At 39.7% G+C, this 14626-nt stretch overlaps 1 protein-coding gene across 7 annotated transcripts in view; it reads right to left on the reverse strand.

The window, feature by feature from the left end:
* ANKRD44 (ankyrin repeat domain 44) overlaps positions 1 to 14626 on the reverse strand; it is a 142644-nt gene that overhangs the window by 39701 nt on the left and 88317 nt on the right. For all 7 annotated transcript variants that reach the window (XM_068686581.1, XM_068686580.1, XM_068686578.1 and 4 more), the window contains exons 9-14: positions 14180 to 14258; positions 10484 to 10598; positions 6843 to 6925; positions 5412 to 5475; positions 2975 to 3043; positions 317 to 457 (exon numbers count right to left, since the gene is read on the reverse strand). In XM_068686581.1, the coding sequence (XP_068542682.1) occupies positions 317 to 457; positions 2975 to 3043; positions 5412 to 5475; positions 6843 to 6925; positions 10484 to 10598; positions 14180 to 14258 (551 nt within the window). The remainder of the gene's footprint in view (positions 1 to 316; positions 458 to 2974; positions 3044 to 5411; positions 5476 to 6842; positions 6926 to 10483; positions 10599 to 14179; positions 14259 to 14626) is intronic.

Below are 14626 nucleotides of genomic sequence, written 5' to 3' on the forward strand. Positions count from 1 at the left end.
CTGAGCTTCCTTTAGTGAGGAAACTACACAGAGGAAAACAGAAGACAGACTGTTTGTAAAATAGTTCATTAGGACAGAGAGGCTGCAAAACCGTGTGTTACATGAAAGGTAAACTGTAGAGCTGAGATGCCGCATCATCTACGGATCTGGCATATAGTCAGAGCAATTCCATGTGAAGTTACGCATGTATCTGAGAGAAATTCCTTTGCTAACAAAATCCTTTTTTTGGTTCAAATGGCATAGCATCACAAAGAGAGCAGAATGACACTGATTTGGCAAAACACTTTAAATAAAGAATACAAACAGGTTCTCTTACTTTCGGTCCATGTCAGAAGCAGCAGCATAGTGCAAAGGGGTGCGCCCCCAGTCATCTGTTTCGTTAATATTGGCTCCGGTTGTCACCAGTGTCTCAATACAGTGGAAATGACAATTTGCAGCTGCATAGTGCAAAGGTGTCCTGAAACACAAGTGACAATTTGTTACCTCATATTCCAGCATGCACTGCCAGGGATAACAATAAATCTTAACTGCTGTATTCCTACAGATTTCCAGCAAGTCAATACCAGCACCTTATGTTCCTCTGAAGAAATGCAAAATTATGCAAATTGAACAAATTACTGTGTTATTAGGAAGTTTTGGTGCTCCTACCAAGCCTAGTGGCAAAGAGATCCAAAATCTGCATCTTGCAAACAACCTGTTCCCAGTGAGATCTGCTGCTGCTGCTCTGCATACACCACTATGTGCCTCCAGCTGGGAGGCAGAGAAGAGGAGGACATCCCTCGCAGCATCTTATTTAGTAGGGATGACTGCCCATGAGAAGAGAAATATTTATAAGTATATATAAGTATATTTTTATATATATATCTCACATATGTAAAACACAGTTATAGTTCTCACCACTTTATAACTCCAAAGTAAATCCCTCTCCTAATATCCCCAAAAAAGAAAACAAAACCTATGGTCTGGAGACACACAATGTGTTTCTCCTGTCTCAAAAATATTCCCACATGGGAGCAGACTAAGATTTTTCAATCTCAAAGTACTTAAAAGTAGACTTTTTAGGAAAAAACAATTGGAAATGAATCTGCCACACACTTTACAACAGGCAGGGCTGTACCAACTGAACAGAGCAACTGACCCAGGCTTTATTATCACCTCCCTTACAGTTGCCTTCTTTTTTTTTTTCCTGTTTATATAATAATACACATATAAACTCTCTTTTAAGGCTGACTTTGCACAGCATTACTATGCTTTTATATTTTTTATTATGCACAGACAACGCTTTAAAAGCTTCTCTGTCCATCGGACGGAATTAAATTTGGTTTCTCTGCAGTCTGATAATCCACCTGCTATGCAGCACTGCTCAACATGACTGGGGACATGTGTCTCAGTAGTTAAACATGCCTCTGCCAAGGCTCAGCTCCAGTTGTTCACTTTGACTAGCTTCAGCTGCTCAGAATTACCCCATGGAGGCAACCCCGCTCCAGACAATGAAACTACAGTTTGTACACAGCTCCAAAATCATCTTGGCATAGGCAGGCTGAGCAGCACCAGAGGTGGACTGCGACACAGACAGAGATGTGGGGGGATCCCATCACACTGACAAATTCCAAAGCCCAAGAAAAGATCCATTGTGCAGGAAAATTCAGCATGACACATGCTCAGCACACCCACTTCAAAGCCTGAATGTCATTCAGAGAGAGCTCACATTGTCAGAACAACTTCCAGCAGGGCTGAAACTCACAAAGGCTCCCTCTGCTACACAAAAATCCTAACTGACTAATTTAAATTCATTTGTCCCCTAAAATCATCTACTTTCAATTTGGTGGAAGTTGTTTAAAAAACAAAACAAAACAAAACAGAAACAGAGTATAGTTCATTTTTGAACCTGGCTCATATAAATGGGACAGAAGAATATCTTAATTTTATTATTATTTTTTTTACATATCTGACACTTCTACTGGGTATATACTGAAAGGATCTGAATAATAATGACTGCTGTCTCTCTACCAGGAAGTACCATCCACAGTGCCCGAGCCATGCTGGAACCTTTCAGCTGTAATTCATTTATGTTAGTATAACGACAAGGCCTGAAAAACAGGTACCCCAGCAGTATTTACAGAGAATTTCTGCAGTGTCTTAAGTTCAAACACAGTTACTGTCATCAAACAGTTAACTTGAATTCACCTTCCTCACTGATCTAAAGCAACTGCAAATGCATGCATATCTATCATGATTTACAGCTTCAAAGAAGCAGGAAACCCAGGTTCAGTGCTTAGGCACCTCCCTGCCACAGCTGAGGGTGGATGATAATGTACCCATTACAGGGCTGTATGGCCACTGCAGTGCTGTAGAAATGTGTAATGGCACAATCTGCTATCACACAAAACACAATGTACCAAACCAAATGGTGCTATTAGGTTGGCTACAGCTCTTCCCCTGCTCTAATTCCACCCCTATGTTTTAGGGAACCTGCTTTGGAAAACATCTGCCTTGTCGAAAAATCACATGACAAAATGCTTGAGAGATTCTGCAGCAATCAAGGAGTGAAATCTCTGCATCCATTCCTGGCATAGCAACACTCATAGCAACACTTCATACGGAAGGGAAAAAAATTTAGGAAGCATGTCAAATAGCAGCGATCCTTCCCATCATAACGAGGGCGCTGTCTTGGGCACATCAGCACAAGAATTCAGGCAATAAGAAAAGCAATAAGGGAAAAAAATAATACACCTGTGATATTTTTAAAACATAAAACTTGAGAGGGTGGGATGGCTTTTATGTATATAATGAAGTCTGCACCTGTCTGGCATCTAACTGTAGCAGCAGTTCTGTAGGGAAAGCCAAACTCCTACTTTATTTTACTGTCATTTTTCCTGGAACACACAATTTCCAGATGGAGGTGGTCTTTCTTCATTGACTGCTAGATTCTTCTTTTTTTTTTTTTTTTAAATTAACCTCATAATTTACTTACCTCCCACATTTGTCCTTCTTATTAAAATCTGCTCCACTGCTTTGCAAGAGTTTTATACATTCAACATTACTGAAAAGAGAAGTAAAAAATAATAATAAAGCATAAACAAAGCAGAAGCTTACATCTTGATTGCCTCCCCACCCCCGAACGGGAAAAAGTTACTCTACTATTGTACTATTTGCATTGCAATATCAGGGTACAGCCAACTACAACCTGAAATTCAATCACAGCAAACAGAAAGTGACTGTTTAAAAGTCAATTTCCTTTGTTTCTAGAAAACCTCAGACTTCTCTTCTGCAGAAGAAAAATAGATATTTTTTTTCCAAAGAAAAAGCAGTAAATATGATCTGAATTCAGTGTGTTTGTAGATTTTCAAAGGGAGTTGTACTCTAATGCTTCCCACACTGAAATGCTATTTTATGAGAGAGCTTTTAAAGTTGTTGATTGCTTATAAAATGTCAGTCTAATAATGAAGAGGTGACATTTAACAAAATCCACCCCCTTCTAGAAAAGCATTCAACAGTAAGCACTGTGCTAAAATCTTGCTTACTTTAGTGAGATTCAATTGCAAGAGTTACTTTTAGGTTCATTTTCATATAATTTGTTGACAATAGATTTAAGCATGTCTTTAAGTGCATTGCTGAATAAGAGGCATAAGTATTTAAAATGATTGTCATATTTAAATTGAATTTATATAAGTGGATGAGTTGGGCTCCATTGTGTTTTTTTTTTTTTTTTTTTTTTTTACCTGTTCAAAGAATTCAACACAGCTTCTTCATGTCATTTAAAGCCAGGTGATTTTTAATAGAAAATATAGCAGCTAAATTTTGATACATTTTGTAATTTAGGAGAATAAATGTACGACCCCAAGCCAGAAAGTGACGTAAAGAAGCATAGCACTTTCCAAGACTTCTTTATCATTAACAGGGGCAATAAATCATTTCTGTTCACAACCAGATGAGCAGACCTTTGAAGTATGTTGTTTTCTACATACATACAATTCCCATTAATGTAATGGGAGAAACAGGCATGTGTCAGGGGAAAAAAAAAAATAAATGCTTTTTGCATAGCTCCAGCTCCAGGGAAAAAATGGCGGGATGCGGTATGTTGGCATATGTTCAGCCCTACTCTAAACTGCTAACTTCAAAACAGTCACCACAACATACTAAAAATAAAAAGACTTGTTAGTGATGACAACTGTAGTAAACCACTGGAAAAATATGACTTATTTTCATAAACTACTTTTGCTTCTTATGAAGCCTCTCTTTCGTTCTCTTTTGGACTTCCAGGTTGTTTTTATTATTCTTTTGGAGTGCAGCCTTATTGAAGGACTAGCATCTGAAGCGTACTATAATAATTTCAATCCAAGCAACAATCATACCTCCTCTATTAATAACAGGAGACAAGTATCAACAAGAAAAATACCATAAGAATTATAAAAACGGCATTCAGATCAATTTCATTAGGTGTCTGTAATTATGGGAATTTTGTGATATATCTATTTTGATTCACCAAGAAGAAAAGCAACTTCCTGAAAGATCACCCAGTATTCACCATGGATGACCATTTCTGCTTGCTAAAATCTTAGAGAATGCAGACTGGGTTCTAGCCAAGGCTCCATTTCAGCTGTTTTCTGAGCCATAGTCCTCCAAAGAAGAGTCAAAACTCAATGCTTGCCAAATGTTTTATCCTTTTGCTAGGTTAACTTCACAGAGCTCCACTGACAATTATTTGGAAGCATTTAAACTAACTGGATGCTACATTTACAACATAAATTGAGGTATTTCAGTTTTAATTTGTTTTCATGTCATGCTCCCAGCATTCATCAGGAATGCATCATTCTGAAAGACTTTGGCTTTCTGATTTGGTGATTTTTGTGTTGTTGTTTTAGGAACTTCTGAACTTGTACCTGAAAATTGGAAGGGAGAGCTGCATTTGGACTCCAGGGTTGCTGCCTCAAGGACACTGTTGTGTTTTGAGGCAAGAATACAGTCCAGTGGAGGAGGCTGGGAATAACTGCCCTGCCAGCAGCATCCCAGGAGCCACAGCTCCTTCTCCTCCTTCTGCTTTGCATTAGGAACTGACACTTTTCTGCTCACTACTGGCCCTCAGCAACTCTTATGGCAATAAACCGATCTGGGTGAGTACACAGCACTCCAACCCAAAGCTGAGGCAGTCTTCCCAGGGGCACAAAAAGGAAGGTTTACCCTACATCTGAAACTTGTGCTTCAGTCACAACCCAGCTGCCTGTTTTAGAGGAGTCCTTTCAGACCACCTCCTTTGCTTTGCAAGCAATGTGTGCATGAGAGCAGTGGCAAAATACAACCTCAAGTGACCAGAATTTGACATCTGTGGATTGCACAGACAAACTGGCTTGCACCAAATCTGCGATGAAAGCACAAAATAACTTGTAACAGCTACAGTCACAACTACTCACCCTCCTGCAGCGGCAGCGTGGAGGCATGTTCTTCCAAAACTATCAGGGGTGTCTATTTCAAAGCCTGCAGACAGCACGTGCTCATTACTAAACAAGGACACTATGCTATACTTTTGTCCTAGTTAAACCACAAGAAACATTGCAGAGACAGAAAAATCAGTTAGTTAGAAAAAACAGAACGCAAGCAACTACAGTCAGAAAGAGGTTGTCACGGAAACAGTGAGCCGCTGCTCCACTTTGGCAGCTCTATAAAAAGAGCTGTGAAGTCAACAAGAATTTAGTTCTGCATCCAGCTCTGCACCACATCCCTATTTAAAACCACATGACAGGCATTCAGGAGTTAGATACTTATTGAGATAACTATGACAGCAGGACACGGAGACGAAAAACATGAAGAGATGAGAAAAGCTACAGAGTCAGCCTGAGCATGAAATAGGGTAATTTCTATTGTGTGTGGGTTTAGGTTTAGTTTTTTGAAAGAGGCTTCCAGGAGCATGCAGGGATTGTCATGAAGATGCAGAAGGCCAAACTACAAGCCTGTCAGTGGTCACCCAGAGCTTTCTTTCCCTTCCTGATCTGATGGTCAAGACCAACAGATACCTAGGTTTACTGTAATGTGGTAGGGAATTATCATTTTTCACACTTTTTTATACTTTAGGTGATTCAAGCTTATGGAAAAAAGTAGTTATAGGAGATTTTGTGTGTTGAGTAATGAAATACTTTTCTAGGAAAAAGAAATGATCCTTGTTAGTTTTTTTTGTGTTTCTTGGTTGGTTTTTGTTTCTTTTTTTTTTTAATTGGGTTTTTGTTTGTTTCTTTGTTTGTTTTTTAAACTCACAAAACCCCTTGCCTAGAAAAAAAATATTTAGGATTTGGCTTATTACTGCCTCTTTTGAAAAGGCTGTGTCAGCAGACTCCTGCTGCTTCTGCTTTGGGCTGTGGTAAGGATGCTGGGACTGCTCTCCATGAACTACACCTTCACTAATTTCCCCTCCTGCATGTGCAGAACTTTGGCCAGCCTTTGGCCAAATTCAGAAACATACTTTAGCTGTAACTAAGATACAGATACAAATACCTGTGCAAGTGTGGGCTTAATAAGGAGATATTTTTTTCTATTACTTCTTTGAGGAGAGGGGAAAAAATGGTGTCTTGCATACCTAAAATTTGGAAAAGCATCCTAAATTTTCTCCCTCTTCCAAGTGAATTAATATAAACTCTCTTTGCCTACCAGGAGAAAAGGGCTTTGGGTATGAACAATACAGGATGCAAGGAATTACCAGCATGCTGTTAGGAAAGCCATACACCACACTAGACAGCAGCACAGGAAGTATTTCATTTGAACAATTCACAACAATGGGTATAAAGGGGCTGTAGGCAGCAGGGACGCACACTACTGAGCTCCACAGATGCCGCTTGCCTTGGTTTACTTACCCGATGACAACAATTTCCTGCAGCAGTCTGAGTGAGCATTCAGGGCTGCTAGGTGTAGAGGGAACATGTTGTGGATCCCACACCTGAAAGGCACAACAGCCTCATTAGATGAGGTCATGTAACAATACAGGTGGCGTACAAACACAGCACATGAAAAGGTCTTTCCACGAAGGCAGCGTGTTTGATCCTTTTTAAGGAAAATTCTTCCTGCCTTGATAATTTTATCTGTATTTCCTTACCATCCTTCTCAGGAGTTAAAAATATTCTGATACAGAAAAATCTTGGCATTATGCTTTGAACAGAATGTGGTAGGAAGGATTCTAAAAACGGGAGATGAAAGCTAAGGTAAAGGAGAAAGCAAGGGAGGAGACACTGCTAAGAATCAATCTCCCAGCATGGGATGCACGTATTTCTGCATCAGCTAAACATACCACAGTGGCCATTCTGAGGGGTAAAAGTAAACACCAAAAGCTTTTTAGTATTATTTCTGAAATCCATTTTTACTGCAGTAAACATCCCTTAGATAACTCTTGCTTGGGTTTTCAAAGCCTCCCATTCTTCCCTCTCCCCTGGGGATAGTATGACCAGTGATTCTTTTTCACATTTTCCTTTAGGGTGCCATGACACTTAGGGTTTTCCTCCCACATCCTAATAACTAATCATCTAATCCTGTTTGCTCCAGCTACTGTCATCACATGCTCTTTCACTCCCCCCCCCCCCCAATACATAACCCTCCTTTTCAACTACACTATAATCTCCTCTGAGCAGACATACTGGGTTACAAAAACAAAACAAAAAAAGTAGACACCTATCTTCATGCTAAATCTTTATCAGGCAACCACATAGTTCTTAAACAAGCCGAACACTCAGCAGCTTTTATTAACATCAGCAAATCGTCCCAGTTCAGACCCTAACCATGCCACATGCCTTAGAAGACTTCTGGTTTGGGTATCTTGGCTTCTGTCATTGAGCACTGATTTGCGATTACCATCTTGTTATTCTAGAAATACCATTAAGCAGTCCTCCAAGTGCATATAAACACAGAGCCTGTGTAACCAACTATCTCAACAAGATTATTATCTCCTGACTGCTCCAGCCAATATGTTTTTGAAAAATGACAAACTCTTGAACAACAGCAGATGGATTCTTCTCTGTAAAACAACTGACAGATGACTGAGAGTGATCACCTCATGGAAGAGGATTTTAGACCCAGAACAAAGACAAAGGAACTTTTTTTTCCCCTGCAAGATTCACCATAAATCATAATTGTTTATCATGCTTTAGATAAATAAGTGGTTGGATATTTATAAGCATATCTTATTCTCTTCAAAATTTTATACATGTGCATTTAACAAATTTGAGCTTGCATTAAACAACCTCATTCCTTCCAGAATCCACAGGCCCATCCTTCCTCTTTCTTCACGTTACATTTGTCTTCCTTGCTGCTTCACTACATTAAAGAGTGACCTGAGGTGCTGCACAAATATTCTTTTGCCAGCACCATTTTGTACATGATGGATTAAATCTCTTAAAAGACGATCTATCAGTCTGTTCTTTAAAAGGAAGCAGCACAAGCTTCATCAAGCTGCTGCATCTGTATAAGCAGGTTGCATTTTTTTAGCTGTGGACTCATTTAATTAAGCGAACATTGGACATTCCGTATCGACATTGCTTCTACACCCATTTCCCTCCATCTCCTCCTCCATCTAGCTATCTCAAGCAATATTTTTCTTCTTTTAGGTCCAGATTTCCACCCAGCACATGTTTTGGCTAGTTTCCATCAAAATACACTCTGCACATCTGCTAGCCAGTCACACTTCTACAACACTGTTCACACGGGTTCCTCCCATCACTTACACACTCTCTCCTTAAAATGCAGTTGCCTCAAAGACTGACTGAGCTGTTTGCAGTTGTTGCTAACACATTGAATTCTCTCTTTCAAAACCAGTTTGGGGAGCTCAGCCAGAGCTATTCACACGCAATACATATAAAAGCCCATTTCCAGTGTTTCAACGCTCCTCACTCCTCTCGTTGAGCACAACAGCATCACTTGGGTCTGCCTGGTATCTCTGGTTATCGAACTTCACTTATTTCTGGTGCTGGTAGATGTAATTTATTTGATCAATATTCAAGTCACCCAAGTGCAAAATAGAAATTTCTAACTGGATAACCTTGAGTCCAAGAGGGGCTATCCCATAGCACCTCATTTTACCCTGAAGCTTCAAAAAAAGAGGCAGACTGAGACATACTGTACTGTCAAAAGAGCTAGCAAAAATGCACATCTATTTAGACACCAAGATCTTCACATTGGCTGTGTTAACAGAATCCAGTAACATTAGCTGAAGCCTGTGGAAATTCATTACCCATGACAACTGAAGATATGTTCCACCTTCTGAGATTGCATGGCGACAGTCATATTTGATATATGAACGTAGGCAGAAGTGTCACTTCCTTTAACATGCTCAAGCAAGCAAACAGAAAGAGCTGCAAGTATTTTCAAAACTAAAACCAGCACCATTACATCTGCAATCAGGTTTTTCTAAGAAGGTAAGTCAATAGGAGTCATTCATTTCTACAGTGCATTCTAGGTGGAAGACTCTTAAATTTTATTTTGGAGACGTGCAGCTAATAGCTGAAAACATATTTATGTAATTAGAATCTGCTAAAAACACCCAGTATAGGTATCTCTCATGGCATGATATTACTCTGTTTTTAAACCCCTTTGTTTACCTTCAGGTTTGCTGTTTTCTTTTTGATGGACTACAAGAACCTGAACATAAATTATGAATACTCAACTCTTAAAAATCAAGCACCTCCCAATGTTTGGGGCTATAATAACTGTCTATTGTGGGTGCAGTCTTGACACAAGTACAAGAGAGAAAAAAAATAAGAAAAAAAGAAGAGAAAAAGGAAAAAAAATAGCTGAACTGAAGCAGAAAACACTAACAACGTTTAGAAATTTGTGTCCAATTTCAAGTCATTACCCCTCTATTCAAAAAAGCCCCACGAATCAAATAAAATCAGTTCTATTATTTCAGCCATCTGGCTATCAGAAACCATGCAAAATCAAGGCAAGCTCTACAGTTATACTGAGATCAGGCTTAGTAACATCTGCTTTGCAATACTGCAATTCTATTGATTATCCTATGGCATATCAAAAGTTATGAAATAACAGAATAGTCATGGTGTAGGCTAAATTAGATTAACTTAAATTCTAGGGAATATGCATACAGTTCCCTTTGGAAAAAAAACTCAAGTGCCTTCAATGATGTTTCCTATACAAACTCTTTGCTACATTTCTGCTGGAACACCTGTGATCAAGATACACTTTATACACTTTATACATACATCCTTCATGTATGTTTTATGTCCATGTGCCACATCAAAGCTTCAGGAAAAAGCAGTACTTGCACTACCTGAAACCACATAACTGTGCAAAATAAGAGCTTAGCAGGGCTTCCTTCCCTTCCCTTCCACCTGCACCACCATTCATACTTCAGTCCCTTGTCACCCATTGAAGTGTAGTACAAATACATTTATCCATTTTAGCCTCCATACTTCAGGAACTGAGGAGTAACTGTGGTTCCTGGCACTGGACATAGCACTCAACCTTTGGAAGCAGCTCCATCTCAGCCACCTACTTGGCAGTATCAGCTCCACTGGTTATGAGGGTGTTAATCAAAAGCTCATGTCCATATCTTGCAGCCACGTGCAGAGGAGTGTTACCGTCCTTATCAACACAGTCGATTTCCCCTCCTGCAAAAGACATTTTCATACAGTTTAACACCAAAAGATTAAGTGTGGACTAGTGACCACAAAAAATATTTCTCCCTAGTGAATGAAGCATAACCAGGCGACTGAACTTCATAGACCAAGAACTGGCACATGTGGCCCAGGCAGCCACTGGCACTGCATGTGGTCTGCCTGAAGTGCTTTCACCTCCGTAACTTCAGTGGCGGGGAACAGACAGGTGCATGGGATGACATACAACGGGCAAAGAACATGATTCAGACTTGCTGCTCACCTAAAGGTACAAACACATGCCTCCTATTAAAGTAAAAGAATAAACTGCTGAAATTGCATAATGATTTGTTAACACATTGCCACTGAACCTTACCTATAAGGCGTCAATGTTAAACAGATCATTTAAAAAGACCAAAAGGAACACATTGCAAACTACAATTGTTTTGTGTGCCTTTTCTGTGTCTTACAACAAAAATAGACTGCTCTGTGTTTAACAGGGGCTGAGAGCAGCTGCCAGGGAACAGCACAATCACCTTTTCCTTGGTACATCTGCTCAGCTCTACCTAGCAGAACATCAGCCCCCATCCTGAGGTGGAGGCTGCATTTGTCCTGTTGTGTTTAAGAACTCAAGGATTTCTCCATGGGATATAAAAGGGTAAGAAGGGACTTCAGGAGGTCTAGTCAGCAGTTCAGGTTATTCTTTGTGATCTTGCTGACCAACATCTGCCTAACCAACCTGTGAGACCTCCGCAGACTGACACTCCGCAGAACTCCACACAACCTGTTTCAACATTTTCTTGCCCTATATTTAATCATCAGAAATTACTACACAGGGCTTAAACAGAACATTTCCTGTTGCAGTTTAAGCCTGTCATCTCGTGTTTTATCTCTTCTCTACTGCAGCTTTTGGCCCATGCAAAGATTCCTATCAAGCCCTTGTTTTCCTTTTTGGACCACGCAACCCTCATTTTTTCAGTCTCTCCTTGCAGATCAGATTTGCTGCACTCCAACCATTCTCATCCTTCCCCCAGTTTTCTACAGCTGGCCCACATCCTTCTGGAAGGAAAATGTCAAAAGCCAAAAACCGTACTACAGCTGATGCCTACCAATTCTGAGCTGAGCAAAGGATTAATCACTTTACGCCTTCTGGCTGTGCTGTATACCTATATACTCCTGTATGTTGCACATTTTTTGTTGTTTTTGGTGGTGGTGGTGTTTTGTTTTTTTTCTCTCTCTGTCTCTTTTTTTTTTTTAAGCTGGCAACACCAAGACATTGTTGACTTGACTTGTGTTCAGCTTCTGATGCGCTATAAACCCCAGATCAGTTCTTGAGGAAATGCCACTCACCTGGCTGCTGCCATTCTGTATTTGTGTAACTGATATTCCTGCCTGTATGTGCTATCTCTCCTTTGCTTCACTTGCATTATAACTTCTTCCTCCAGCTGTACAGGATCATTTCAAATTCTCACTCCACCTTCTGCCAAACTAAAAGTCTCTCCCAACTTCATGCTTTCTCCAAACACTAAAAGCACATTTTCTATTCCACCATTCAAGCTGATAATGAAAATACTGAATAGTACTAGACACTGGAGAGAAACTCAAAATTCTCTTCATTACACCTTACATTTATTATTAATGTCTTAGTTTTTCAACCAGTTACACACCCACACAGTAATATTTTCATCTAGACTATACTCCACTTGTTTGCTGTGATAATACTTCAGGAAAGTATTTAAAAGTCTTGCTAAAATGAGGATACGGTAAGATTTACTGCATTTCCACCACACAGGAGATAACAGGCCATAGAAAAAAATAAAAAAAGTCGTACTAAAGAACTATACAAAATTTTCTAATTGTAAATAAAGTTCAGTGAAATGCCATAACAGATTCCTTCCCTGGGGTGGAGTCTCCATCCATAGAGGGAGGTCTCCATGATCATTACCTGCCCACAGAAAAGTCAGAGGACTGTGCTATATTCACAAAGCCCATTGCCCTCCTGTAGAAGAGAACTATGTTTCAGCATACTTCACTCTTGTGGAAGCTATAGCAGATATTGCCTACGCCCTCCTTAAGTACTCAAAAAGTCTGTTTATTCATTCCTTTCAGAATTTTTGGCTGACATATATAAAGTTTTCCAGCTTCCCTTTTTGCCCATTTTTAAAGATAGGTATCATGCTTCCAATTTCATAATTTTAAGGTAGGCCAACTTCCTCCAAAACTCAGAAACAGCAGCCAGAAATTGAGATGTTTTTACCCAGTTCACTAAGTACTATAGGATAAAGTTGCATTTCTTTAAATCATTGACATTTCTCTCTTCCACAATATCCCATGGCGACAAGGCATAGATTCACTCGCAATCAGATGTGTGTACAAAACTAAAATTAGAGGGGCGACGAACAAAGAAAGAAAATCAAAAACAAAGTAACTTGAAGAAGAGTAGAGCGGCTGAAGGACAGATGAAGAACTGCCAATCTTTTCACACACAGATCCAACACAAAGCAAACAACAACCATTAAGTCAGAGAGCATCTTTCACTAAACAACTCTAAACAACACTAAACTGCATTTTCTTTCCGCTTGCCCAAACTCATTTTTTTATTACTATTTTATTTATCCAGGAATAGATAGGGCAGTAAGTTGTATGACAACCTGAAGGAAGCATGACCTACTGAAGGCTTCTGTTTAAAACACAGTCTTCTGTACATGTAAGCACCCTTGCATTTACAGCCTAACTTTTCAGACTTCTTAAACATCTCACACAGAGTAGCTCTATCAAGGGATACAGCAGTTAAATTAGGTTACAAGTTTGGAATTGTAGTTAAAAAATAAAACAAAACAAAACAAAAGAAACAGAAAACCCAGACTGTCCTGTCTCGTATAACAGCCAAAGCTAGGAAGCATAAGTAAACAATCAGTTCTAGCCACCTCTGTCAGTCAGAACCAGGTCTCTGCCAGATCTCCAACAACAATATGTTATATGCTTGGACAAAAGAGATACTTAATGAATTTGACAGGTAATCCGGAATCCTGAAATCTGTTCCTGGCTATGCTAGAAAAAACAGGGTGGTGCTGGTCCACCCTCCAGAATATTTATTCGTCGCTTAGTGAATAAGTAAGTGTTCACACAGTGAAGACAGCAGCAAGATACAGAACTAAAGGAGGTGAGGGAAGTACAGCTGCTGAGTGATAGGAGAGAGAAAATGGTGTGAACTCTATGAACACCACAGCTCCCAGGGGAGGACAGTTAGAAACTTTTAGTTTTCTTACTCTTTAAAGCATTTTGGAAAGTTTGTTGTGCCTTTCTGTCATCAGATAGAATGCCACAGCTTTGAACTCTTGTTTTCAGGTTAAGAATCACAACAGATCAGCTGGACCACTGTCAGCTGGAGGAACATGGGATTTTGTTAAGAAGCAAAATCTTCACTTGTTATGACACTGTGGAATGAGAGATGTCAATACAGCTCCAAGTAGAATTTGACGGAGAGTTGAACACCTCTCAGAACAGTCCTTTGGCATTCTGGGTCAGAACTGAAAACTGCAACCTCTAAAATGCCTACACTTTTGGAGAGGTATTGAACAGGCACCAAAACTCACCATTCTGAATGAGGGTCTGTGACCGCGTGAACCTCCCATGGACAGCTGTCATGTGCAGCGGGCTCTTCCCATCCTTACTCTAATAGACAAAATGTAAAAACAACCATTCAGCATGTAAAGTAGGGGTAACAACTTGAAGTTTCTCAGCTCAACATCGTACAGCTTTTCTTCAGATAAAACCTCCACTGACTTCTGAAGACTATAGGACTGAATCTGTATGTGATGAAGAAGTATAAGCATGTAAGTAAAACAGTTCTGCAGCAATAAGCAGAAATGGGCTGAGGTACAATTAGAAAACAGGGAAGACACATGCAAGGAAAAGTACAATGAGTTGAGATAAATGTTTTGGAATCTAGAGAAAACAAAACGAGCTTGGGAAAGCTGAGGAGCTGAGAAAATAACAGGGGAAGGTACCTGCGTCACTACTCACATTTATTGGCACAGGAG

Source organism: Anas acuta, chromosome 6 (assembly GCF_963932015.1).
Source record: "Anas acuta chromosome 6, bAnaAcu1.1, whole genome shotgun sequence".
Classification (NCBI taxonomy): Eukaryota; Metazoa; Chordata; class Aves; order Anseriformes; family Anatidae; genus Anas; species Anas acuta.